The sequence below is a fragment of the Camelus ferus genome, chromosome 26, assembly GCF_009834535.1.
Source record: "Camelus ferus isolate YT-003-E chromosome 26, BCGSAC_Cfer_1.0, whole genome shotgun sequence".
NCBI lineage: Eukaryota > Metazoa > Chordata > Mammalia > Artiodactyla > Camelidae > Camelus > Camelus ferus.
Genome location: NC_045721.1, coordinates 4002855 through 4030842, shown reverse-complemented (window position 1 = coordinate 4030842; position 27988 = coordinate 4002855). Strand labels below are relative to the sequence as shown.

General features: G+C 37.5%; 1 protein-coding gene across 1 annotated transcript in view; it reads left to right on the top strand.

Annotated features, from left to right (window-relative positions):
- The window catches only part of ADAM9 (ADAM metallopeptidase domain 9), a 69116-nt gene that overhangs the window by 14636 nt on the left and 26492 nt on the right, over window positions 1-27988 (top strand). The window contains exons 4-14 of the mRNA XM_014558093.2: window positions 4579-4657; window positions 6679-6755; window positions 7786-7981; window positions 9443-9508; window positions 11457-11528; window positions 13977-14146; window positions 16783-16864; window positions 17386-17519; window positions 21801-21972; window positions 26439-26531; window positions 27529-27724. Of these exons, the coding sequence (XP_014413579.2) occupies window positions 4579-4657; window positions 6679-6755; window positions 7786-7981; window positions 9443-9508; window positions 11457-11528; window positions 13977-14146; window positions 16783-16864; window positions 17386-17519; window positions 21801-21972; window positions 26439-26531; window positions 27529-27724 (1337 nt within the window). The remainder of the gene's footprint in view (window positions 1-4578; window positions 4658-6678; window positions 6756-7785; window positions 7982-9442; window positions 9509-11456; window positions 11529-13976; window positions 14147-16782; window positions 16865-17385; window positions 17520-21800; window positions 21973-26438; window positions 26532-27528; window positions 27725-27988) is intronic.

The window sequence follows — 27988 nt, the reverse complement described above, 5'->3', positions numbered from 1 at the left end:
GGTACCCCTGAAAGCAACGACTTGAGTCTGAAAAGAAGAAAAAAAGGCTATTTAGAAATAGAACTGAACGATTTGTCCACTCACATGGGCTTTGGAAACATCCAGACAGCAGTTAGATGTCTCCTGTCACTCACCTAAGGTTTAGAACACGGTAAAAGAAGATTTGTCGAAAGAAAACCTTTGGTAGGCAGGTAATCTTAATTTGTTCCATTCACCAGAGACAGTTCAGATGAAAATACAAAGTGGAGATAAACCATGAGATTGTATGACTGTTTTACTGACTCCTGGCTAGAATTTTAGCATAAAAACTCTGTTATTTGTGTCTATACGTTTGCGTATGTCTACGTATGTACGTATGTTATAGATGAGCGATAGTTTTCTGCCCCTGGGTGGTATTGTATGTTAATTTATAAAATCTCTTAAAGAGTTCTATTCAAATCGCCTTAGAGATAAATGAGCATTTATCAAAATTGTTTTCCTATAACTCTGGAATACAGAAACTAACCCAAGTGTTTTTTTTAAGTTCAAGAGATCTTAAGTAATCTTTTCGCTAGCTTTTAAATTGTTGATACAATTGTCCGTCAACTCTGACAGCTTCAGAGTTGTCAGCATTAAATATGTAATGCAGATATATAATTTTTTCTATCTACGTTTACTGTTCAAGCAAGCTTATGTTAGCTTTACTAGATATTTAAGGCCACAAATTATAAATCCATACTAAGAACACAATGTATAGTAAAAAAGTTGCTTGATGTCAAGCATGACAGTTAAAAAAAAAAGGGAAGAAGCATAAATATATAATTTTTTAGCTCTTTGCTTTTATGGTTTTTTTTTTTTTTTTGATACTGGCCTGATTTGTCAGAAATCAGTTTAGGAGAAACAGCTTAAGATGGTGGGTGGCTAGCTTTGTTTCATTAATGTCTCATGAAATTTTCATGAGTAATTCAAGCCTAATTGCTCAGAACAAGTAAATTAAATAGATGTAAATAGGATAAAATTTTGTAAATGCTTTGCAGTAGTAATTATGTTTTATATCTCCTTAAAAATAGCTTCAAAACTTTTTTTGTATCTTGAAACCTTAAAGCTATATAGTAAGTTGAAGTTAAAGATGGGTATCTTTATCTAGACAATTTCCAAATAAGATAAAATATTGAAATATTAACTGCTGAAGATAAATTTGATTTTATTTACTTTTGGCATCTTATTTTTATATGGTATAGAGAAGCTTAATATATTTGGGTCTGTTAATAAGCATGAGAAATTGTACTGTGGGAAAGACACGTCTCTAGAAATTATGAAATGATGTATTCATGAATTTTCTACAAAATAGTAGTATGTAGCAGGCAGTTTGCTTCCTAATTTTTACTGAAAATTCATGTCACTGGTGATTAAAAATCTCATCAATATGTGTGAATGAAACTGCTAGGAATAATAAGGGTAAAGAGAAAAAAACTATGCAAGGAAGGTGTTTTTGATAAGAAAGAGTATGAAGAATGTGTTTTGCTAAGGGGAAAAGAGAATAATTTTGACTTAAAGTAGAATGACTGGTTGTTCCAGAATAAGAAAGAAGAAAAACGTAGGACAAAACCTAAGTGATATAAGAAACATTTTTTGGGAAGTTTGTGGAAAGGAATCTCTCCTTGGGTAGTCAAAGTTGGCTAATATTGGATGGATTTATTTGTAAGGTTTTTTCTTTTTTTTTTTTTTAAACTTGCCTTAGCATTAGTAGTACACTGATAAAAAAAAAAAAAAAAAAACACCAGAATTTGATGTTCTCTCTCTATTAAAATGGCAAGTTTTTTTTAGTTTATTGGTTTGCTCTAAATAGAAAATTGTAAAAAAAAAAATTGTTTTTCTTTACCTTTAAAAGTAAAGGTATTTACTTAAAGTGAACAGCTTGGGAAGAAGAGATTTTGTGTTTTTAAGGTAATTTCCTGTGTGTCATGTCTTTATCAGCTCTTTGATTATTTAAGAAAACCAAATCTCAATATTAAAAAAGCTAAGTTTTTTTTTTTAATAACTATGTAACTTTTTGTATTTGCCTTTGAAATCTTTTAATTGTGACTTTGGTTAAATGGACAGCTAAGTGTGTCACAGTGACACCTGTAATCCTATTTAGTCAATTGTTCAAACATGGCATATTTAACAGCTTCCTTAAATCAAGTTCTAAGTGGAATCTTTTTGACGTCAAACTAACTGAGATTTCCTAGATGGCTCTTGGAAAATCGCAAAGGATTTGTCTCTCTCCTTATAAAAAAGGAGATGTTTAGCTAATTAGGCTTGTTCGATGTGTTAAACACATCTTATTTTCATGGCAATATAGTTATTTGCATAAGTTCAATAAAAATCTGTTCTCCTTGTAATGAGAAACAATTGGAAACCTTGGTTTTATTACCATGGCTTTGATAGGAATGTCATATTTGAGAATGATGTATCGAATAAGATATGATTAGATAGCTTTAAGGAACTAAGGTTGATTTTTAAGGAGGCAACTTAAATGTTTATACAGCTTCCCTTGGGAAAACCAGGCTTAGAGGGTTTCCTGCCTTACAGGTGAGTCAGGAAGGTCATTTCTGGCAGGCCCAGGAACCTCAAGATATTTTGGGGATCTTGAGAAGAGAGGAATTCACCCAAATCTTTAGATATTTCAGGCAAAATCTAGTGGTGAGTGCTTGACTTGGCTTCTTAGCCTTGAGAAGCTTTTCAGAGTACAGTCAGATTCCTTATGAAATGTCCCAGCAAAGCAAACTCAGACAAGGACCTGTGTGGTCAATCACCGTTTTTGCTGCACTTAATGTAAATAACCAGGCCAAGTTTAATGAGACCAGACTTACTTTTTGCGAACAAATTAGTGTTAGTTTGATTATCTTTCACAGAAATGGGGGTGGCTGTAGAGAGAATGTTTTTTGTTCCGATAGAAAACTATAATGAACCCCCCTTGATCCTTGCATCTTGAACATTTTGCCAGCTTTCTCAAATCCCGAATTCTTCTGGTTTTCTCCAGTATCAGGCTGCAACTCTCTAAATTAGCAATTCCAATTTTTATCATTTCTGACTTGGAATCATTGAGAGCTAAAACTGTCCTTATCCTGAAGCTCTGCAGACCGCAGCTGGAAGACCTGATAGAAACTTCAAAAAAATTATTACAACAGATCACATATGAGCAGCCTTCATACTTCCTGCTGTCTGGAGCACTCAGGAAGTTCATCAGAATATCTCATGCTATTGCCAGAGACATTCAAACTGCAAACCAGGAAGATTTGTCAGATGGTCAGCACCATCCTCACTCTGCCATCTGAAGATGCTCCAAACTCAGGTCTGAAAAATCCTGACCGCTGCCCACTCGACTCAGAAACTGGATTTCTGTCTGTTAATCTTTGTTTTTCTTTTATTTTCATAGCAACTCCCCTCATTAGATTCCTGACTGCTGGCACCACCCAGCAAATATCCTCTACTACCAAGTTCCAATAAATGATTCAACTGGTCTGTAATGAACAAAAGACAACTGAATGAGGAAATGGGCTTGTGTTACTCAGAGGAAAGAAGAATGTCTCTTCTTTTCTTGAACAAGAGGGGAGACAAAGACTCTTTGCTTGAGCAAACTTTAGTCAGGTTTCTGAATCTTCTCCTAGGTCCATCAGTGCGCTTTGCTGTAAAATCTAGTTTCAGCAAGGCCCTCTACCCCTCCTCACATATCTGATCACTCTGGATGCCTGATCAGGTTCATTATCCCCTCCCCCTGCCACCCCCACCCCCTGCAGTGATGTCTGATAACGCTGGCCTGTCTTCAGCAAGAATCTGTCAGGTTGGTTTAGACAGGATGTCCCTCACCTCTGATGTTTCCTCTTAGTAATTTTTCATCCAGTGACACTCACCCTGTTCTTGGCTTTCAGTTCCCACTTGGCCATGCTGTATTTGGAGCTGAGCCGGCTTTTTCTCCCCATCCCCCTGTAAAATCCCTTTGAAGTGGTCCCTATACATATCTCAGTGATAAAGTCTGCCTTACCATCTTCAACAAGCGTCATTGGGTATATTTTTCTCTAACAGAGCTAACCCTGTCTTTACACATGAAGTTCACACCATCCATCTCCCTTAACATGGCAGGAAGCTTCAGGAATCAGCAGTAATTGTTTCCTCTGACAGCTGACACAGATTTTGCCCCTGTACTTAGGCGGTGAAGGGAATGAGTGCTGTTTCTTTATATAGGACATTTAAAAGAGTAAAATAATTTATTTTCTTTTAGAAAGATGATGTGCTATATAACCTAATTTATACTTTCTCTATGAGATGTCTCAGAAAACTTTTAGGATGTTACGTGTGTTTTTTTGCAACCAGCATTTTATAACCATGAGAACAAATGTGCAGCCTAACTATTCTTTATGATGGAGCAGTGCATGTGATTTCAGATGCCAGTCCGTTTATGAGCTTTTAGTTCTATGATAGCTCCTTCTTTAATAGTTTATCAGGTAAATGTTTTTATTCCTGCACATCTTTCTGAGGAGTAATGCCTTATGAGTTGTGTTCTTAGTTGTAAGTAGATAAAATAATTTTAAATGTTGTGTTTTATTCCTCTTGCAGAGACCTTTTGCCCAAAGATTTTGTAGTTTATACCTACAACAAGGAAGGGGCTCTGATTGCTGACTACCCTAATACACAGGTAATACATTTCCCTCTTGATCCTATAGCAGAATTTGAAACAGTTATAATTTTAAAGTAAGTTCTCTTCTAAAGGTGCTTAGGACTGTTACCTTGGTCTACCCCCAAGGGCCACCTCTGATGTTATAACATACGGAATTGTCCTGGGGTAGAAGTGGTGAGTGCATTTCTGTAGATTAAACTGTACCTTACAGCTCTCCTGGTACTCTGTAGTCAAGTGTTCTTTTACAGAACAGGAAAATAATCTTCTATTTAATGATAATCCTTACTGATTATAAGGGGGAAAAGTTTGATTTACTTTTTATTTCTGTTTATTTTTTACTAAAAGTTAATACCTCTGAATGCACATCTTTCTCATTTAACCATTAGATTTGCCGTTAGTACTTAGTAAAGAACAAACAACTTGTTTGCGATTATGTATTCTAATTTTTTGCTAAAAACAGTTCTTTTCTAGAGAAGTATGGTCCTCTTTGCATCAGAGAATAGAGCAGTCTTGAGGACAAAACTAGCCAGGAATACTTGAAATAATTGACAGATGTCAAATTTGGCTTTATGTGTTATTTAATTAGAGCGTCGACATTTCTAGTTTTATTTGGAAAGAGTGTCTTACAGTCTTTTTTGGCAGTTAGGTATTATATATTATTTTCTTTTGCTGTAGTTTTCTTAAGAAGTCTTTGTTTTCATTAAACATGTATTATTTTTCCCCTGAGCTTTGTAAAGCTTTGCTAGCTGGAATTGTTTATGTGAGTTATGCACTTTTGCAGCACTCTTCAAATAAATAGAAGGCAAAACATTTATTTTAGATTAATTATTTGTACTTTAAAAAAACAAGGAAATGCTGACTTAAACCTATCATTTTTCTGGGCCATTTTCTAATTCCTTTATCGTAGTATTTTGTTTGTCCATTTTTTAATAGCAGAAGAGTTAGAGGAGCTTAAATGTACGTGATAGCATAAACCAGACCACACATAATCCATTCATCCATCCAGCCAGCCATCCATCTGAAGGTTATTACAGCATGAGACCAAAGATCACATAATTTATGCCACTCCACAAAAGCAGTGATCTTAAAAAGGCTTTTTTTTTCCTTTTGGAGAGGTTTCTTGGCCTGGATTTTGGTGACACACACTGCTTGGACTTGATTCCCGACTCTGTTATTGTGGACTGAGCACCGCTTATTAAAAAGTGCATCTTTGCCTCGGTGATTTGAGATGCCACTTTTATCCTGTTAAGTTCCATATGTATTTCAGTCTGTTTTGAAACCTGTATTCTGCCCCGCTGGTTGGTCTCTCAATAATGCACCACCAGTACCATACTGTTTTAATTACTGAGGCCTGGTGATGTGTCGTGACGTCCTCCCCTTCCTCCCACTCCCCTTGGCTTCTTTTTTTGGTGTTTTGTAATTACTTTAAAGATGATAAAAACCTCATTGTATGCACAAAAAGTCTGATATTCGTAAGTGATATGCTTGTATATCCACTGGTCAATTTCTTGCTCAAGATTAAGGATAAAAGCTCTTTAGTTTTTAAAGATGGCTAAATGTATAACTAAATAATAATATAATCAATATAGCTATAGGAAGAAAAGAAAAATCACCTGATCAAAGTCCCTTTTTTTGCAGTAACTGAAATTTTTTTCCCTTGGCATCATTGGCCTGTCACAAGGTCCTCTTCTGTATCCGATTTCAGTTGGCTGTTGTGTCTTGAATTGCCTGTGATTTAAAATGTTAAACATGATGTAACGCTATCTTGATCTGCTTCTAGGTTTAAAGGTTATTGGGGGGTAGAGCTGTTTGTACTCAGTATCCTCTGGAATTCTGCCTAAATATTTGTGTAGCTGCAGGGTGATGGCGGACAGTCTGAAGATAGACCAAAGAATGCCGGGTGTTATTATGAGATGCCGATGATGCAAATAAAATTTTCAGTTTAGTGACTTTAAATAGTTTTGTTGATTCTGCAGTTTCTGTGATGATGTTCAGCAGCCCAACAGTATTTGAAGGTAATACAGTTTTTATCATTATAGAATCATTGCCATTATCGCGGATATGTGGAAGGAATCTATGATTCATCCATCGCTCTTACTGACTGTTCTGGACTCAGGTAAGGAATATTCTTTATCAGTTTTTTTTTTTTTTTTTTTCCTGTTCCCTTCTTTCCCATTTACTTATCTCTATCTCCAAATCAAGTCATTTGGTGGGGCGTAAATGTAGATTTTACTTTGATGTCTCTGAGGATCTAATTTAGAGCTACGGCTCAGATACCATTCTTGGCATGTTTATTTAGGATGATACTACAGTTGATGAATTTTAAAAGCTAAAGAAAAAATTTCATTTTTTGAGACTGCTAAGTAAGTTTTACTATTTAAAGTAAAGCGTACTTTAAATTTCTGTGACCCCTTAGTTTTAGAATATTTTCACAAGTATTCTTTCATTTAAGTCTCATAATGACCATGAAGAGGGGCTCATTTTTTCCCCATATTTTTATCATATATCAAGTGAAGTGAGAGCAATATTAAAATTAAAGTTATTAAGGCCCTGGCAGTATGACACTGGGGTAGTTGACTGGTTGCATGATTGATTGAACGAATAAATATTACTTTTAATTCTCAAACCAACTATCTATGAAGCCTGTAATTTTCTCCATTTAAGTAATGATGCTTATAGAATAGGTACTATGTACCAAGCAATGTTCTAAGTGTTTTGTGCCTATTAGATAACTTAGTTTTCAGAATAGCCCCATGGAGAAGGTTAAGGCAGAAGTTAAATAATTTGGGGAGAGTCCTATGGTTAGCAGGAAACATTTGGGATTCGAACTCTGGTCCTCTGGCTCCAGACTCCATGCTTTTAGCCATTATTCTGAATTGCCTTTCGTTATACAGTGGTCCTTCCCAGAGGTTAAGTAACTTTCAGGCAGTGATGCAAGGAAGTAGCGGCCCTGAGCTATAAATTTAGATCTGCTTAACTCTAAGACCTCTCTGTTTTTCTCAGTACCCTGCTATCATGTCTTACTTACATTGAGAACTAGGACTTGAATTCAGGTTTTCTGATTCCTTTTTCCTGTGTATTTTTTTGTTGTTGTTTTTCATCTTCTTTTCCTTCTCAAAAATTGGGAATGTGTCACATGACACTAGAGGATTGCTGCATATCGAGAATGTGAGTTATGGAATCGAGCCCTTGCAAAACAGCTCTCGTTTTGAGCACATCTTGTATCGAATGGACAACGTCCACAAAGAGCCTCTGAAGTGCGGGGTTTCCGGCAAGGATGTAGAGGAAGAAATCACGTGGGATGAAGAAGACCAGCCTCATCACATCACTCAGCTACTTCGAGTAAGGAGATAATGTTTTTCTTCGTGGCTCAGACTAAAGTTTCGAATAATCGTGTGTTTGTGCATTAAACCAATACCTGTCATGACTGTGCTTTTGCCAACTGTGTGCCAGACATTGTGGTGGGTACCAGTGGGTAAAAAGATGGGCAGCATGCAGTTCCCACCACCAAGTTGTGTGCAGTCGGGCTTCTGTGTTCTGAAAACTAGGGCTTAAATCTTAAACACTAATCCTATTTCTTTTTGTCATAGCTGCATACTAGAGAGCAGTGGAGTTTTTTGTTTTTTTTTTTAAACGTGGATTCCTTTTACACAAACTGGAATGATGGTTCTGGAGCTCTAAACTGAGCTCAACAGAGAGAGGGAGATTGGGTTTTTAGGGCTTCAGTGACCTCAGATGTCTTTCAGGGACACTTGTATCCCTGTTTTGAGGCTGCTGCTGCTTTTTTTCTTCTCTCTCTTTTAAATTACATTGAATACAGTCATAATTTTACGTGCATTCATGTAGTTTTTTATTTTTTTTAATTTTTAATTAATTAATTAATTTTAATTGAAGTTGAGTCAGTTACGTGTCGTTCTCTGGTGTACAGCACAATGTCCCAGTCATGCATGTGCGTACGTATTTTCATTTTCATGTGCTGAGGCTTCTTTTGGATTCCGTGGCTTTCTCCACACAGGGATCTCTTAGACTGAACCATTTCTAGGGCTAGAGCAACCTCGGCTGCAGGAAGGCGGCTTTCTGCAACATGAGATGATGTTGCCAGGTTGGGAGAGATGTGTGGCCCTTCCAGTCTGTTGTCACTAACTCATACTAGTTTATGGCATTATTTTCATTGTCTCTCCCGCTGTTCATTCTTTTGGCGATTGGACTGTTAAAACTTTAATCATTGGAAAACATTGAAATTTTAGCTCATTCTAAATTTTATATAAGTTTCTATAATATCACAAAACTAGTCATTTTTTAAAAGTGGACAGTATGTCGGTGTCAATTATAATTTAATAGAACTAGAGGGGGAAAAGTAAATGAAAGACAAGAACAAACAAATTAAATGGCAAATCTTGTCCGCCCTTCTGCTCTCAGGGACTAGTAGGTGTTTTTTCTCTCACTCTCAGCAAAGTAGGGGGTTTCCTATTGAAATGTGTGTGTGTGTGTGTGTGTGTGTGTGTGTGTGTGTGTATGTAGTTCTGATGTTAGAAAATCAGTAATTCTGCTTTGGAAACTTGAATAACTCGTATTATCTTTAACTAGAATTTTTCTCAGATCAGTACAGATGATAGATAATCACTTAAAAAAAAGCGTGTTTTTGGCTTTATTGATTTAGGACGTGTTAAGTAAAATCATGTTCTGAAGCTCTTAGCAGGCATGAAATAAATGACTAGACGTTAAGGTAAGATCATTGTGTATGAGGAACGTATAGACTTATACCTTTTTTTTTTGCCTTTATGTTGTTTGTGTTTTTGACAGAGAAGAAGAGCTGTCCTGCCCCAGACCCGCTACGTGGAGCTGCTCATTGTTGTAGACAAGGAAAAGGTAGGATCGGTGACAGTTTTTTTTTCTTTTTCATGAAAAGCAGACGAGAAGTGAGCATCCCATGAAGGAAATACGCAATATTGTGTATCTGTATTGATTTTTCTTAAATGTAATTTGAAAACTAAAATTAACTTTTTTTTCCTATAAACATACTTAATATTCATAATAACCTCCAGAAGCTGAATGTAGCAAATGAGTTTACGTCTACCTGTATTTTTCACTAGTGACTTTGTTTTATTTTTCCTGTCCTTTCGGGTGATTGGCACCTGCTGAAGTTGTTAAGTGCAACTGTACTGCTTTCTCAGGATGTGGAGACCTTTTCAGATTAATTTAAAGGACTGGGGTAATAAACCCAGTTAATCAGATATTGCTTTCTTGCCGTATAAAATGCTTTGTTTGCTAGAATTTCGGCTAACCGGGACTTCACTTTTTTTTTTTTCCAGTTATTGATTTATTGCATCTTAGCTTCTAATGAACCCTCTTAGCCTGCTCTGTGGAAAGGATCTGGGATAACCGATAATTTACTTTAAGAGATGGGAAACCTCCATTCCTGGAGTGCTTTAGAGGGGAATGGAGGAGAATGGTTCTCAGCATTTATTGTCACTTTCACTCTATGGGACAACACCAGGGCGTTTTCCTTATTCATCAACTTAAAAGTTGTGCTTTACTTAACTAAGAATAACGTCTCTATCTCAGCATTTTCAGAATGATCAATTTTAGATATAGCCACTGTATAATTTTACCAATAGATTATTTAAAATGTTTTGTCTCACAAAATTACTGCCAACTTGGTTGGTTGTATGAAAAGTTGTTTGCAGAAATGTAACTTGGTTGACAATTCCTTTCTGGTAAGCTGTAAGAGGAAGTTTTGAGGATTTTTATGATTTAGAAAAATCCCTTATTCTATGGAGGTAAGAAAAAAAATTCATATTTTTAAGAAGTAGATATACATTCAGATTTGTTCATAGTAGGTTCATTACCCTCAAGTGTGGAAGGAAGACTCATAAGGCAGTGTTAACAAGCATGAACTCTGTCCCAAATGATGAATGGAAAGTTCCTGTAGAATGTTGCGGACAAGTGACAAAAATAGAGATTTGGAATGTTTTTCTTTATTACTCTCTCCAGATAGGTAGAAAAATGATTCAAAATAAAAATGGCTCTGTTCTAATCAAAGCTTGTCAAATGTGTTAAAATGTTTTTTTCTTGATTAGGAGAATCATGGTAAAATGCCTAATTGAAAAAATCTGATATATTCTGGCATGAATGCCCTTATCTCAGGGAAAAACCACTCATTCTTTTAAAACTTTTCTTGTAATTAGTTATTAAATTGGTTGTTTTAAAATAATGTTAAAATAGACATTTGGATTTAGCTAGTTCTCAAAGAAATGAATGTCATATCAATTCTTTGGTTTAAATGGTTAAAATTTCATATAACTCTATATTTCTATCTATGTATAATGTTTCCACTAGTGAACAGTGGCTAATCTCTGATTATTAATTTAGCCCAGAGTTTAGAAATGGGTTATTGGTAATGTCTTTGGCCTCGGAGGTGCAAGGATCAGGAAATCTTTTAGATTGTCTTTTATTCCTTTAAGTGTTTTGATTGTTTTAAACTACCTCTGTGAAATGCTTGAAAATGTTTTTGCATTAAAATGAATAAAAAGACCATTAAGAGCAAAACTCATTTTAAAATTGTACTAATTTGGAGAAAATTAAAGTTTCAATGCTTTTTCATTAGGATTCACTTCACATATGTACCTGTTTTTCTTTTATTTCTACTTGTCATAAAATGTACCCTTTAGACGTATTCGTTTGAAATGCAGGAGAATGTTTAAATGCTTCAATTTTTGGTTCAGAGGGAATATTTGGATTCTTCATTATAAGAGAATATAGATTTTTTTTTCTTAAATTACTTTGGTGATAATGATTTGCCTTCTTTGATTTTCAGTATGACACGATGGGAAGAAACCAGACTGCAGTGCGAGCAGAGATGATTCGTTTGGCAAACTGCCTGGACAGCGTAAGTCGGATTTTCTATCAACAGGGACTATTCTGTCCTCCCCTTTCACAGGCTCCGAACAGCACTTCAGAGTTGTTTCATTTTGAGCTCTGATTATTCTAGAGCCTAAGTAACTCAGTTTTTCAGGGACCTGCTTTCTAAATTTGTTCCCTAACTTTTCTTATGTTTAAAAGGAAAGTGTCATTGTTGAGAGTCTCTGAGACAGACAGGAAATTTCAAATTAGCATCTACTTTAGAGTCGAGTCAGCGAAAAATTGATCAGTTGATCTAAGAAAGAAATCGAAGATTTTATTCGGGCCGAATTTGAGGATCATAACCTGGGAAGAGCATCTCAGAAAGCCCTGAGGACTGTTCCACAAGTTAGAAGTCAAGACACAGTTATAGAAGTGTTTTGAGACAGAGGGCTGCACGTCAAATGATGTATTGTTGACAGTTTACAGAATCCAGATCTAAGCTAAGTGTCATCCTGGTGGGTCATGTGATGCCTTATGAGATCAAGAAGGAATGTTATCTTTAAGGAATTATCTTGTTGATCTAGGAGAATGTTGCTTTTTGTGATTGAGCAGGTATTTTTGCCGACGGGGGAGGTTTGGTGGATGCGTGATGCAGACATGCAATGCATAGTTGAGGGAGAGAGGAGGCCAAAGGACAGAGAAGAATTTTTAAAGTTTTTAATTTAATTTAATTTATTTATTTAATTTTTTGGGGTGGGGCTGTAATTAGGTTGGTTTATTTCTTTGTTTGTTTAAATGGAGGTACTGGAGATTGAACCCTGGACCTTGTGCATGCTAAGCATGCCCTCTAACCACTGAGCTATACCCTCCCCCTAAAGTTTTCTTGTCTTCCCATAAAATATGAATTTTATTTCTCTAGGGAGGCTAAGGTACTTTGGCATTTATGAAAAGATCTTTGAATTTTTACTGAGAGAATCTTATTTTAAATAAGGCTGCCTCCTACTCGGAAACCATAATATGGCAATATGTGTGTGTGTGTGTGTGTGTGTGTGTGTGTGTGTGTGTATGAGAGAGAGAGAGAGAAGGAGAGAGGAAGGGAGGGAAGGATTTGAGTCAGAGAGAGAGGGAGGGGTTTGGTTTGAGACTTTGGAGTTCATTCATTCATTGTGAAATACTGAAGAATTAAATACACATTCTTACAATTTCATTTCTAAATTGTTCCCCTAATACGAATACCAAGCACAATAATGATGATGATGACGATGGCATTCTATTGAGTATTTATAATGGGTTAGAAATGGAGCTGAGTACCTTAGACTTATTAAAACATTTATTCCTCACACTGTCTCTGTGAAAGAAATACGATTTCCATAACCTTTATCTGAAACCTTTGGGGCATATGTAATTTGAATTTTACATAAGAAGGATATATGGTTCACTCTGTATTACATTACACCGCCAACAGGAGTTTGGGGTAGCACCTTGTACTCAAACTCATTGATGTTTCTGCAGTGAAATGGATGAGTATTTACATTAGGTGAGCTAAATATGGACGATAAATTGGCTTGCATTCATTTATGGAAAATTTTGGAACTAAAATACCCCAACCTTTAAATATCCAGAGTTTGTCAGATTTTCAAAAGGAAGATTAAAAAGAATTTTGAACTTTTATTACTTTTGCTTATGCATGAGGAAACTGAGACTCTTGAGAGATTAGAATCTCATTGTATTGAGAGAACTTTTTATTGGAGGAGAGGAGTCCTGCTTTTAATTTAAATAGTTGTATTAATTATAAGTTAAAAGATATTCTCATATTCTTTATGTTGTTTTTTTTTTAATTGACGTATAGTCAATGTACAGTATTATATGTTACAGGTGTAAAATGTAGGGATTCACAATGTTTGAAGGTGATACTCCATTTATAGTTATTATAAAATACTAGCTATATTCTCTGTATTGTGCAATAGATCCTTGTAACTTACTTTATACATAATAGTTTGTACCTCTTAATCGCCTCCCCCTGTATTGCCCCTCTATCCTTCTCTCTCCCCATTGGTAACCACTAGTTTGTTCTCTATCTGTGAGTCTGCTTCTTTTTTGTTATGTTCACTAGTTTGTTGTATTTTTTAGATTCCACATATAAATGATACCATACAGTATTTGACCTCCTCTGTCTGGCTTATTTCACTTGGCATAATACCTTCCAAGTCCATCCATGTTGTTGCAAATGGCAAAGTTTCATTCTTTTTTATGGCTGAGTAGCATTCCACTGTGTATGTATACCACATCTTCTTTATTCATTTATCTGTTTATGAACACTTAGGTTGCTTCTGTGTCTTGGCTATTGTAAATAGTGCTACTAGGAACATTGGAGTGTGTATATCTTTTTGAATTAGAATTTTAATTTTTTTAAATTATATAAAATATATACCCCTGAGTTATTCTCATATTCTTTAATGTATTTTATATATTTTTATTTCTGTTTACTTCCCAGATGTACATTATGTTAAATATTCAAATTGTGCTGGTTGGACTAGAGATCTGGACAAATGGAAATCTGATCAGCCTAAATGGAGGTGCTGGTGACGTGTTGAAGAGCTTTGTAGAGTGGCGGGAAAAGTTTCTTATAACACGTCGGAGACATGACAGTGCACAGCTAATTCTGTAAGTGAGTTTTATTTTTATACTATTAATGACATGGTCAGAATAATAATTTTTGCTTTTTTTCCTTTTATTAGAATCATATTCTCTTAAGGTTTTTGAGCATTCACTTCAATGAGGAAAACTTTGATACTATAAGACAACTGACAGTGTGCCAGTAAGACCTCTCTGTGTTGGACCCCCTGTGACCTTTACCCCATACTCTTCTTCCTCTTCCGTAGGTTTCCCTCCTCATTTTGGTATGGCATGTTTTCTAGTTTCCTTTTGTGAAAGGATAGATAGAAAGAAAAAGATTTCACCTCTTACATGTCAGAAAATATGTTTCACAGACTCGAAACAGAATTTTAAAATGATCTCACTTTGACCTCTGAATATCCTAAGGCATCAGTAACTCAGTCTTTCAGAGGTGTGCTTTCTAGTTTGTATTGTAAATTTCTCGTTAGTTTGCTGGGTATAAAATTCTAGGTTGAAAACTTTTTTCCTTCAGAATTTTGAAGGCCTGGCTGTTATCTCTTGACTTCCAGAATTACTGTTGAGAAGCCTTAATCCATTCTGATTCTTGATCTCTTGTAGGTGGTGGTAGCCTTTTTTTTTTTTTTTTCTCTCTTTCTCTCCTCCGGAAACTTGTAGATCTTCTCTTGGTTCCTAGGCTTCTAAATTTCCTGATGTTGTAGGTCTGTTATCACTCATTGTGCTGTGTTCTTAGTGGGTAATTTCATTCTTGAAACTCGTGTCCTGTGGTTCTAGGAATTTTTCTCAAATTGTTTGGTAGATGATTTCATCCTTTTTATCTTTATTCTTCATTTCTTCTGGAATTTCTTTTACTCTGCTATCGAGTTTCTTGTGCTTGTTTTCTGTTTTTATTTTATCTTTTGTGTCCTTTCTTTTCATTGTCTTTTGTTCTACTTTCTGGGACATTTCCTTAAATTTATCTTCTAAGCTTTTTATTGCATTTTTCATTTCTGCTATCTTACCTTTAATGTTTAATAGCTCTTTTTTTCATCCCCCTTAACATTTTTATGTAATTGAATTCTTATTCTATGGATGTAATAGATTTTTTTAACTTTCTTTGAGATATTTCTGTTATATATTTAAAAAAATTTTCTTCTTTCTACACAGCATTTTCATGGTACCATAATAAAACCTAAACTTATATAATCACTTAATACAAATATATCCCCAAAACTTACAGCAAAACCCTCACTTAAAAATTAAAAAATTTCATCCTTCTTAAAAATTTTCTGGTTGATGGCTGACGTTTTGCAAAAAAATGTTTTACGTAATAATTTTTGCCTCCCTCAATGGTAGTGGTAGCTAAAACTCAATTTTTCCTGAGGAGAAATTTCACTTGATTTTATTTTGTTTTCTTCTGTTGCATGAGTTAATTTAAAGCAAGACACTGAGAGTGCCTAAATGGATTTTTATGGCCCCATAACTCCAAAGGCTTGGCCTGACCTTTTTATTAATTTTTAGTAAAATTGCTCCCTGAAGTGTCCTCACACCCTCCCTGGCAGTGAGAGTGCTACCTCGTTCCCCGAAAACCAAGAGGAGCAGGCACCGAGCAGACTCCCTGTGCTTTCCCAGCCACACCTCCCAGCTGTCTTTCTCCTCTGTTTGGTCTCCATCTGCCACGTTGGACGCATTCCCCAGAGGTCTGATGATCCCTGGTTGTTGTTTGTGGTTAAGAATGGGGCACTAAAAAAGCCTTTTGTAAGCACTTAGGACAGTAGTGGGGCTTGAGGACTTCACTACAGGGTGATCTGGCTAAAATGTTTCCTTGGCAGTTCTCTTATGTCAGTATCCCTAGGCCTCTTGTCCTGGCTGGTTAAGATGCCCCAGAGAAGGATTAGTTTTTTCATTTAAAAAGTACTTGTTAGATGTATACCTAGGCCCCTGGGTAGAGCAGTGAACAAAACAGACAAAAATTCTTGCTCATGGAGTTCATATTGTGGTGGAGGAGATTAGTCTCATAATTGAGATAGGTAAGTATATATGATACACTAAATAGTGGTAAGGAGGGTAAATAAAGCAGGGATGGTAGAGGGGGAAGTGTTGCAGGAGTGACGTTGAAATTTTAGGGAAGATCTCAGTGAGAGGATGGCTTTTGAGTAAAGGACTGAAGGTGGAGAAGGAGTAAGTTGGGAGTGTGTTTCAGGGAAGAGGGCTGTAGGTAGAGGGACTAGGTCCTGAGATCCAGGTGTGTCCAGGATGATCAAGGAACCACAGGGAGAGCCCTGTGGCTCTCCTGTTCCCTGTGCTCCCTGCCTGCAGCCTCCTGTGTATGTTCACTGACTTTGTTACCCAATCTCTCTAGAATTTTTGAATAAGTAGATGTCACGTGTTCTAGGAAAGTTTTTCGTCTAGAAGGTAGAAAACAACCTGGTTCGATATCTAAAATGTGTCCTCACTTGCCTGCAAAATGAATTTGTAATATTAATCTCACTCTCTGATAATAAAAAGGAGACAAGGCTTTCATTGAATTGTGATTTTTTAAATGGTATTTTTACTTTTTTGCCACTTTCCTCCCACTTTTTGTAGGTTCTACCAATCAGTTTAGGATTACCCCAGAAAAATAGGAGCAATGTGTACCTTTTTCCCCCAAGAACATTTTGTAACTTTTACCTTTGCTCTTCATTTAGGAAGAAAGGTTTTGGTGGGACCGCGGGAATGGCATTTGTGGGAACGGTGTGTTCGAGGAGCCATGCTGGCGGGATTAACGTGGTATGTCTTGTTCTTAATGTTCAACCGTGGACATCTGCATTGGGAAATGTCATGCGTTCATTGACTCTGCACTTCCTCTCCTGGTCCTTATAACGATATTTTGGGTATTATGAGGGACATGGTAGAAGCAGCTCTTTCCCTAGAGACTGGATTAAGTTTTCTGATATTTATGGTGTGTTTATTAGCACCTCACTTTTTATGATTGAGGAAACAAAGGCTCTGCTTGAGAAAATTAAATTAGAACCATGAACCTGTTTCCCCATAAACCACCATCAGTAATCTGTCGGTGCTAAAGGAGTTGATCTGTTACTTAAAGGGTTTGTCTCTGTCGTCAGTGTGTTGTCACACCAGTTTCTTACTAGACTGAAGTATATACACACTGATATTGGATGCTAGATTTATCACATGGACTATCAACATGGTAGTGATGAGTTTTCTTTTTGTGAAAAAATCATCTAAGAAACAGAAGGCATGTCCTTTTGGTTCTGAACTCTAATTAATACCTTCCTGTGTTTGGTCAGTTTGGACAAATCGCGGTGGAGATATTTGCATCCATTGTTGCTCACGAGTTGGGTCATAACCTTGGAATGAATCATGATGATGGGAGAAATTGTCACTGTGTAGTCAAGAGCTGCATCATGAATTCAGGAGCGTCGTGAGTAACTGAATTCTTCCTTTTGATTCTTCTTAATGTGGGATTGCAGATCAGTGTGTCTTAAACTCTGTGGTATATTCATGTGTATGTTGGAAACATAGGAAACATTACTCCTTGGTCCCCTGAAATTAATTACGTGGTAACACCAATGAGAAGTTGATTTTTCAATTAAATAAATAACCCCAGAGAGCTTTAAGAAGGAAACATTTATGTAGGGCACAGGTCTGGAACTACATTCCTCTGTAAAGCAATGGAGAGACCAGAGGAGTGTGAGAACATGGAAGAATTTATATGTAATTAGAAATTAGAGAAGGGTTTCCGGTAGACTCAGTGCAGGTTGGATTGGAGTATAGGAAGCGTTTGCTCACAGACCCTTTCTTGAGAAAGCGCTGCATTGTCACTGAAGACGTCCTGACATCTTCCTACTAACACCCTCAATTTTATAGCTCAAGGTGGGAGACAAGACAAAGAGGAGAAAGAAGAGTTAACATTTACTGAACCCCTTTATGTATCAGACATTGTTCTAAGCATTTAAGAGGCACGAACTACTTAATGCTCAGCAACGTGATAGACGTAGGGACTTTGTTATCTCTGTTGACGAAGGAGGACATGGAGGTCACACATCTAAGTAAGTGGTGAGGCTGGGATTTGAAGTTAGGAAGTCTGGGTCCAGAGCCTGTGATCTTAGAACCCCTCCCTTTACCAGGGCACAAAAATAATTACAACAGAGAGTCTGAGGATGAAAAAAACCATTGAGTTATTTGGCTTCTTTTTGATGCAGATCTGTCATAATGCAGCAAGGTTCCTTCCTAATTCAGTAGGCAGGGGTGCTAAGCAGAGAGCTGGAGATAGCCACAGTACAGACATGGAGAGAAGCTGAGCCAGAGAGAGAATTAGATATGAAAGATGTCCATCTTTATTTATTTATTTTTCATTGAAGTATAGTCAGTTACACTGTGTCAGTTTCTGGTGCACAGCACAATGTCCCAGTCATGCATATATATACATATATTCGTTTTCATATTCTTTTTCATTAAAGGTTACTACGAGATATTGAATACAGCTCCCTGTGTTATACAGAAGAAACTTGGTTTTTTTTAATCCATTTTTATATATAGTGGCTAACATTTACAAATCTCAAACTCCCGAATGTATCCCTTCCCACCCACTTTCCCCAGTAACCATAAGATTATTTACTATGTCTATGAGTCTGTTTCTGTTTTGTAGATGAGTTCATTAATGTCCTTTTTTTTCCTCACATATGAGTGATACCATATGGTATTTTTCTTTCTCTTTCTGGCTTACTTCATTTAGAATGATGATCTCTAGGTCCATCCATGTTGCTGCAAATGGCATTATTTTATTCTTTTTTATGGCTGAGTAATATTCCATGGTATATTATAATATTCCACATCTTCTTCATCCAGTCATCTGTTGATGGACTTTTAGGTTGCTTCCATGTCTTGGCTATTGTACATAGTGCTGCTATGAACATTGAGGTGCATGTAAAAGATGTTCATCTTTAACAAACACAGATGAAGATTTCATGGGGAGTTCATTCCCTTTTCTACCTCCCTCCAGCTCCTGAACACAGAAAGAATAATGAAAACCTCTGTTAGCCAGTTATCTTCAGACCTGAGAGTGCAGGGCTCTTTAATCCTGGTATAAAATGACACACTTAAGCAAAATTTACTAGAGAGTTTATCTCTTTTTGACACATGGTATGCTGAAAAATAGATATGGAAGAATTAGAATAGTACTTAGGAAAAAACTGTACTTAGTAAAGAAAAGGTAATTTTTGTCACAAGAAAAATCACATGTTTGTAAAAGATGTCTAGTAGGAGAGGGAAGTAAATTTGGCATCTGCTTTGGTTGCCACTTAAGGAAGACATGAATTCAGGAAACAAGAAATAAATAAGCAACAATGAGGTAAGACAGGGGACTGAGATGGAACAAGGAGCATCAGAGTTAAGGAGGGGATGCCGTGAAGTGTTTCTCTCGTGGAGTTTAAAATGGGGTAAGAAGTAATGAAGAACGGACTGTACTTTTTTCATTCACTCATCAAATATTTTATTGAGCACTCATGATGTGCCACACTTTGTTTTAGGTGCTTGGACGCACTCTGTGAATTAGACACAGACTTGCTAGTGAGAGAATTTACATTTTCGTGGAGGAAGAGAAACTATTAGCATAATGAATGCATCAATAATATAGAACGTGAGAAGGTGCTAAGTGCTGTGGAAAATAAAATGGAGCAGGATGGAAGAGTGGAAGGGCCTGGGGTGGTGGAGGTGGTGGTGGTCGAGGTTAGTTTGTGGTTTTAAGTTCATACAGTCAGAGTAAGCATCTTTGAGATGACACTAGACCAAGTACTTGAAGGAGGTAAGTGGAAGGTTAGCCATGTGGATGTCTGAAGTACAAAGGAAGTGCGGTCAGGATAGAGTGTTCTTTTTCAAGATGGAGGAAATTGTAGTGGGTTTATATACTGGCAGGACTGATTTAGTAGAGGGTGAAGAATTGATGATCAAAGGCAGAGGGGAACAGTGCTGGAGGAGTCCTGCAATGGGGGGGAGTGTTTGGGATCTGGGGCACACGTGGAGGGATTTGCGTTCATGGAGTGCTGGCAGGGTGTGTGTCATAATAGGAGTAAATGGATGTAGATGTTGTTGTTGGATGGATGTGATGGTGGGAGTCTGTGCTCAAGTTTTGTCAGTGAGGCGGGAAGTAGGTTCATCAGCTAAAAGATGGGGCAGGGGAGGAGCTGTTTGGGGTTTCAGGAAATAGGAGCAGGCGGGAAATGGTCCTCTGGGAGAGTAAATGGAGTAGGGCGTGTTTCCTGGGCAGCTGGAGAAGGCACCGAGTTTCACAGTTACGACTTCTAAGTGAGATCAGTCAGCGTGGTTGTGTGTTTTTGTTCAGCCAGTCTCAGCTACCTAGGCACAGAAGAGAGATGGATTTAATTAGGCTCTTTGAACAAAGACAGTCGCTCCTCCCCATGCACAGGTCATCTCCTCCACTCCCTCCCCTTTCCCCCAACTCACACTTACCTCCTGATGCACCATTGAATTTCCTTACTTCTTATATTTATAGTCTGTGTCCCTCCCTAGAATGTCACCTTCACAGGGGCGGGGATTGTTGTCTGCTTTGTTTATTGTTTTCCCCTTTGCACAAAGAAGAGCGCCTTGTACATAACAGGTGTTCCCCAAATATTGGTCGAATGAACAATGTACAGAAAGGACTCCCCCTTACAACAGTTTTAAGCAGAGAGGAGCAAGAAAAAGACTATGAAGACAACTGTTTTTGTTGCTGTCAGAAACCTCGGGCTGGGTCTTACTTTCTGTGTGAGTTCTTTCCAGTCCCAAGAGCCAAGAGCCAGGACTGTCTGCTTCCTACGAGACTTTGGGCCGGTGAGCAGAGGCGAGTTTACGCAGGGGACAAAGCCTCACAGGAAGGATCTGTTTCTTAGATTCCTTGAATGTCCAGAAGCCTCGGCATAGATAGGAAGCCCTCCTCAGTGACCGTAATGTAACAGAGTTTTCATTCCCACTGTTGCTTTTGGCACCGTTGCTCAAACTGATGAAAAAGGGATTCTTTCAGGGCACTGAACGTCCTTGATAAAATTTTGAGAGGACTCAGATTTCTTAAAGATTCATGTTGTATATATGAGTGTGTTTCCCACTAGTCTTCGAAAGTGAAAACAGTGGAACTATCTGGAAATATTTTATTGTTACTGAGAAAAACGACAACTGAAAAACCCTCCATAGCACATAGACACACATCAGAATTGCATTTGTTCAAATAGCACATAGAGAGTTCCAGTTGGATGGTTTCCAGCAGCCTTCAGACTATTAACTGTGGTTCTTAGAAATTATCACAAGAGGCTTCATCTAAACCTCACATGGTGGCTGAAATTCTGCACTGTGTGTCCCGCCCCTGGATGCCACGTCATCCTCCCTGAAACTGCCCGCTGTCTTCACGTAGCACCTTGTAAGTGATGATGAGGATAATGTGCGACTGTTATTCAGCAGAGTGGAAAGAGATTGGGGAAACGTAGCCAGCTTCAAACAGTTGAAGAGCCCCTTTTGATGGAAGATAAATAAAACTCAATTCTGGGTAGGACTAGATAGTTTTTCAGGTCTCTTCTGCTGGCGAGACTTCTGATATTATAAGTATTTTCTGTCACTAAAAATATTCACTTCTTGTTGGTTGAAGGAGTGACTCAAACATTTCAAAATGAACAATCGCTCTGACCAAAGACCTTTTTCTTAATGTTTATTACAGAGGTTCCAAAAACTTTAGCAGTTGCAGTGTGGAAGACTTTGAGAACTTTATTTTAAAGTACGGTGGGAACTGCCTTCTTAATATTCCAAAGCCTGCTGAGGCGTATAGTCCTCCTTTCTGCGGCAATAAGCTGGTGGACCCCGGGGAGGAGTGTGACTGCGGAACTCCGAAGGTTAGTTTCCCTCCTGACGTTTGCTCTGCGAATTTAGCTCGCAATTTGCAAAAAGTGAAAAAGTGTAGCTCGCTTTTGGGCAACGCTGGCACAGGAGCCCAAGTGAAAGTTAGTGACAAAATGAGGATTGGTATTTTGCTTGTGGGGCTGTGTTCCTGGGGTTGATCGCTCCCTCTTTCCTAGAATGTAACTGATGGTGTCCTGTTTTGGTACCATATTCATTCTTCCATTTTTTGCTACCTTCTACAATTTCTGTTATGCTTATGGGGTCATTTATTTAGTAAATGGGAGCTGGCCCATTCTCCAGAGCTCTTCATTGAGAATGTTCTTGTGACTCAACTTAGTTATTCTCCCTTTACTAACCTTCGGTTCACCTCCTGACCTCTGGCTTTCTCAGACCTATTAACCCACACTTACTGTCTTAAGTCCATGCCCATAATAAAGGCTTATTATTATTTTTCTGTATCTTAGCCATTCTCCTCTCAAAATGACCAACCTAAGTCCTCCTAGACAAGGCTTAGCAGGAACATTTTTTTAAATTAAATTTTAAAAATTAAAAAAAAAATTAAGTTTCAAAGAAAACTTGTTCAGTGGTGTGCACGCTTTGCTATATTCTCAGTCTTCTCTGAAAGTACTGTTGCTTCTTCCTCACCTGACCACACGCACCTGGCTTTTGCCGGGAAACTTCACCTTCTAGAAAGGCAGTATGTATTTTATGATGAAATTGTGTTGGGCCTTCACTGCACTATTGCTACATGTCAGGGACTTCCGCTAAATGTTCTACGTGGTATAATCCCCACAGTAAACCTAGGAGATTGGTATTTCTTTATATTCTTATTTTTAAATGAGGACAGTAAAGCCTCACGAGCTTCTGTTCAATTTCTAAATTAACGGCATGCTGTTAGGATGACCAGACCCTTCTTTTCCAAGCATTCTCAGATCCCTCTCCTCAAATATTTAATGTTTTGATTTCTCCTGACTACGTAGTTCATTCCCAGACTAATTGAAATAGTCTATATTTGCTTCTTGAGCTTTCACACTGCAAAATTACTCCTGAAAAAAGTATTTCTTCCCCTCACAGATATCAGAGATGTTTTTCTTGGTATAAAAGTTTCAAACAGTACAAGCAAAATTCCCCTTTCGTATCTTTATTTTCCCTGTACATTTTGTAACTTCCTCCTGCAGCGGTAACCATTCTTAGAAGTTTAGTGTGTTTCTTTATAGATTTTATTCTGTGCATTTATATACATACATACACTATGTGCGTTTGTACATAGTTGGGTTTGTTTTAGGATTTTATTTTTTTACATAAATGAAATCCAACGAAGTATGTCGTAGGCAGAATTTTTTTTTTCTGTTAGCATATCCTGGAGATTTTTTTTTTACCATGTCACTATAGTTAGACATAATCCTTTAGTCTGCTGAATAGTATTTCTTTTTAAAAATATTTTTATTGAAGTATGGTCAGTTTACAATGTTGTGTCAATTTCTGGTGTACAGCATAATACTTCAGTCATATAGGAACATACATGTATTCGTTTTCATACTCTTTTTCACTGTAAGTTACTATAAGGTATTGAATAGAGTTCCCCGTGCTATACAGTATACACTCGTTGTTTATCTATTTTATATGTATTAGTATCTGCAAATCTCGAACTCCCAATTTATCCCTTCCCCTTCTTCCCCTGGTAACCACAAGTTTGTTTTCAATGATTAGTGTTTCAATATGAGGGTGCACTATGGCTTATTTAACTGTATTCTGATTAAAGGATATTTACTCATCATGGTTAGTATTCTTCTGCTGGCAAACAGTACATCCTTGTATATGCCCCATGTGTATATATACACGAATATTTCCCTAAGATAGCTACATAAAGGTGGAATTATTGAATTGGAAAGTATGTGCATTTTTAGCTTTACTAGAGGCTACCACATTCCCTACAAAAAGGCTGTGTCAGTTTGCACCCCTGTCAACAGTGTATCATGGCATTCAGTGACCCTCCCCCGTAGTTTTGTGACTAAGCAAGGTCCAAGTTTCACTTCTGTTTCAAGATTATCAAAAAAAAAAAAAAAGATTATCATCATAGCCCTTCTATAATTTTTTCTAGCATTTTTTAATTGAGAATTTTTATATTAGCTCTTTAATTGAAGGGGGTAGTCACGTGAAGTGAGCTAGAGAATTAACTTTTATTCGTTAAATGTCAGCTGTTGCAAAACCATTTAATACGGTGCTTTCACCTGGAACAAAATTCCTGTGTACATAATCTATTTCCTTATCCTCTATTCTTTTATGAAGCCATCAGTCCTGCACAATATTTTTGAAAAAAAAATTAACAGCTTTGTTCGGGGGAGGATATAGCTCAGTGGTAGAGCACATGCTAAGCATACATGAGGTCCTGGGTTCAATCCCCAGTACCTCCATTAAAAAGTTCATAAATAAATAACCTAATTACCTCCCCACCAAAAAGTTAAAAAAAAAATTAACAGTTTTATTGACGTATAGTTGAATACAATTTCAAAAAACTCAAATTCAGACTTAGATAAGAAAAGGCTTTATTTAGAAGACAGACTTGTAGCAGGGAGAGCACGCAGATCTCAAATCTGGAAGCGTCTCAAAGTCGAACAAAAAGGTTTGTCTTTTATAGGGTAAAGGTGGGGGCAAACAGAGATAAACAGAATCTTTTCAGGTGAAGCTGGATAAGCCAGTGGAAATGCCCAGTTGAGGTCCAATAGGAAATTGTCCCATGGTCAACTGATTTCCAGAAGAAGCTGATGGAGGGGTGGGTACTTTCTCCCCTTTTTTTTCGGTGGAGGGGGTGACAAGCAGAGTTCAAGGGCCTATAGGAAACAGAGGAGTCCTATCAAAGTTTGATCAAGACAAAGCCAAGGGTAAGAAATAGGCAATTATGAACACTTGTCAACACCTGTTTAAAGCATACAAGTTAAGTTTTGACCCACGTGTGCATATGCGAAACTATCACCACAGTCAAGATAATGTGCGTATCGTCATCTCCAAAAGTTCTTTGTGACTCTTGGCAATCCCTTCTTCTCACCCCACGTTGTTCCTCCGTTCCCCTCAGGCAGTCACTGATCTGCAGTCACTGTATATTAGTGTGCATTTCCTAAAACTTCATGCAGATGGAATGGCTCTTTTTTGTCCAGCTTCATTCACTCCGCATAATTATTTTGGGTTCATCCATGTTGCTACTGTGTCAGTGGTTCTTTCATTTTCACTGTTTATCATTGAGGAGCGTGGAAGCCAGAAGAAAATGGGGGAACAATAAGGGCCAGAAGACAATAGAACAGCCGCTTTACAGTTCTGAAAGAAAAAAAAACACCCATCAACCTAGAATTCATACGTATACATCGCAAATAAATGCTCTTCAAAAATTAAAGCTTATTTCTCTGCCCCTTTCTCCTCCTCCATTCTGCTGTCTTCTTCTCTGCACTTCTCCCTTCTTTGTTTCCCAAACAGTTCAGACCTGGAGACATCAGTTGAGACAGGAGAGTAGTTGCCTCTGGGTGGGAGGCTGGGGGGAGTGGGGAGCCATGGTGGCCCACAGTGGAGTGAGAGAAGCCAAGCAAGATGAAAGGAATGTCCACGTCAGCTGAGAGCCCGCCCAACAGAGAAGTCAAACCCTGAGCATGAGGAGAAGTACATTCATGGGTGCTTAATTCCCTACGATCATGAAGTATACTCTTACAGACGGAATGTTTGTGTTCTCCTCAGGTTCATATGTTGAAGCCCTAACCCCCAAGAATGGCTGTATTTGGAGATGGGCCTCTAGGGAAATAATTAAGATGAAATGAGGTCATAAGGGTGGGCCCTAATCTGATGGGATCAGTGCCCTTATTAAAAAGAGCTTGCTTGCTGTCTCTGAACACACACAGTGCAGAAAGGCCCTGTGAGCACACTGCAGGAAGGCAGCTGTCTGCAAGCCAGGAAGAGAGTCCTCGCCAGAAACTGAATTGGCTGCAACTTTGGTCTTGGACTTGTAGCCTCCAGAGCTGTGACGTAATACATTTCTACTGTTGAAGCCACTCGTCTACGGTATCTTGTTCTGGCAGTCCAAGCAGACTAAGACACGTACTTTCTATGATTTCAGCCCTCTGAAGTATGTTGTGACCTAAATAGTCACTAAAGAGTCACTGATAAGGGGGAGGGTATAGCTCAAGCGGTAGAGTGCATGCTTAGTATGCATGAGGTCCTGGGTTCAATCCCCGGTACCTCCTCTAAAAATAAATAAATACACCTAATGATCTGCGCGCACATGTGCATGCACACGTGCACACACACAGACACAAAAGGAGCCACTGGTAAATCCAGAAGGATCATTCAGCGACTGCAGAGAGTAGCTGCCATAGCCAGATTAGAGAGAAGTATGGGTCTAGGATAAGAGTTCTGTTAATGAATATTGATGATGATTATTCATTTCTTTATTGACAGTTTTCTTTGTTCTTCACAGGAATGTGAATCGGACCCTTGTTGTGAAGCAAAGACCTGTAAGCTTAAATCATTTGCTAAGTGTGCCTATGGTGACTGTTGTCACAAATGTCAGGTAGGGAATTCCTCCCTATTCGGAAAAAAAAAGTAGAAAAAGGGAAAATACGCATGTATCAGAATTTGTTTTCTCTGATCTGTAAGAAAGCACTATATCTTATTACATGATATTTTACACCACCTGTTTGCATCATGTTCATGACATATGGTCTAGTGAGATTTTTTTTTTCCTAAGTAGAAACATTTTTTTCTGATTTTAAGAATAATCTATGTGTTTTTATTAAAAATTCAACAATACCACAGTATAGAAAGTAGACACTGAAAGACACTTATTTTACCCTCTTTGGTAGCCATTGTTGGTAATTTGTCCTATATAAATGTGAGTGTGTATGTGTGTGTGTGTGTGTGTGTGTGCGTGTGTGTGTGTATAAGTGGGTAAATGTGGATACACGTATTTTTACTACCTACTTTTTTCAATAAGACACTACTAAGTGGACTTTCCTTTATTCGTGTGGTTCTGAAGGCTGTATAATTAGTGTTCCTTGGTATGGCTATACCGTAATTTATTTGGTCAACTAATGATGGGCATTAAGATTGCTTCCAATTTTTGTTTACAAGTGGAATTATTGGGACAGAGTATGTGTGTGAAAACTCTTGGCATGCATTTTATTTACCTGGACACATGGGCCAGTGTGTACTCGCTGGTGTAATCGCACACAGTGGAATCACAGTGCTTGTCTCCTCATGGCAACGTTGGTTGCTAGCAAGGGGTGTAATGTAGGTTAGTCTGATAGGAGTAAAGTGCTTTTATACTTTGCTTAAATAATTTGCATTCCTTTTGGTTATCAGTGAGGTTATGTTTTCTTGTTTTCCGTATTTCCTAACTTTTATGAATTGCCTATTATTGCCTTTTGTTCATTTTTCTACCGGGCTATTTAATCTTTTGTTTTTGCTAGAACTTTTTTAGAGATTGAAATACTGTGGTTTCAAATTTGGTTATCACTTTGTGGAAATTTTCCTCATATTGCTGTTTAATTTGAACCCTGTTACCCTAGTTCCTTTCAGGAGGTACTTTATGCCGAGGAAAAACCAATGAATGTGATGTTCCCGAGTATTGCAATGGTTCTTCTCAGTTCTGTCAGCCGGATGTTTTTATTCAGAATGGGCACCCTTGCCGGAATAACAAAGCCTATTGTTACAACGGCATGTGCCAGGATTATGACGTTCAGTGTCAAGCCATCTTTGGCTCAAGTAAGATATTTTATTTATATTGATTGCTTTGATTTTATTTATTTCTTTGTTTTAGTTTTTTGTTAAAAACGGAAATTGTTAAAATTTAAGTTCTCCCATTTCCTTTCTTCTCCTGTCACATCTCCCTCTTTTCTCTCCGTAGACAGTCATGGTTATGAATTAGATGTGTCCAAATTCAGCTGGTGATTTTTGCTTTTACTCTCTCGCTCTCATCTCCCTATCCTGTGTATATAAACAACATGTCATATAGATATTGTGTATGTG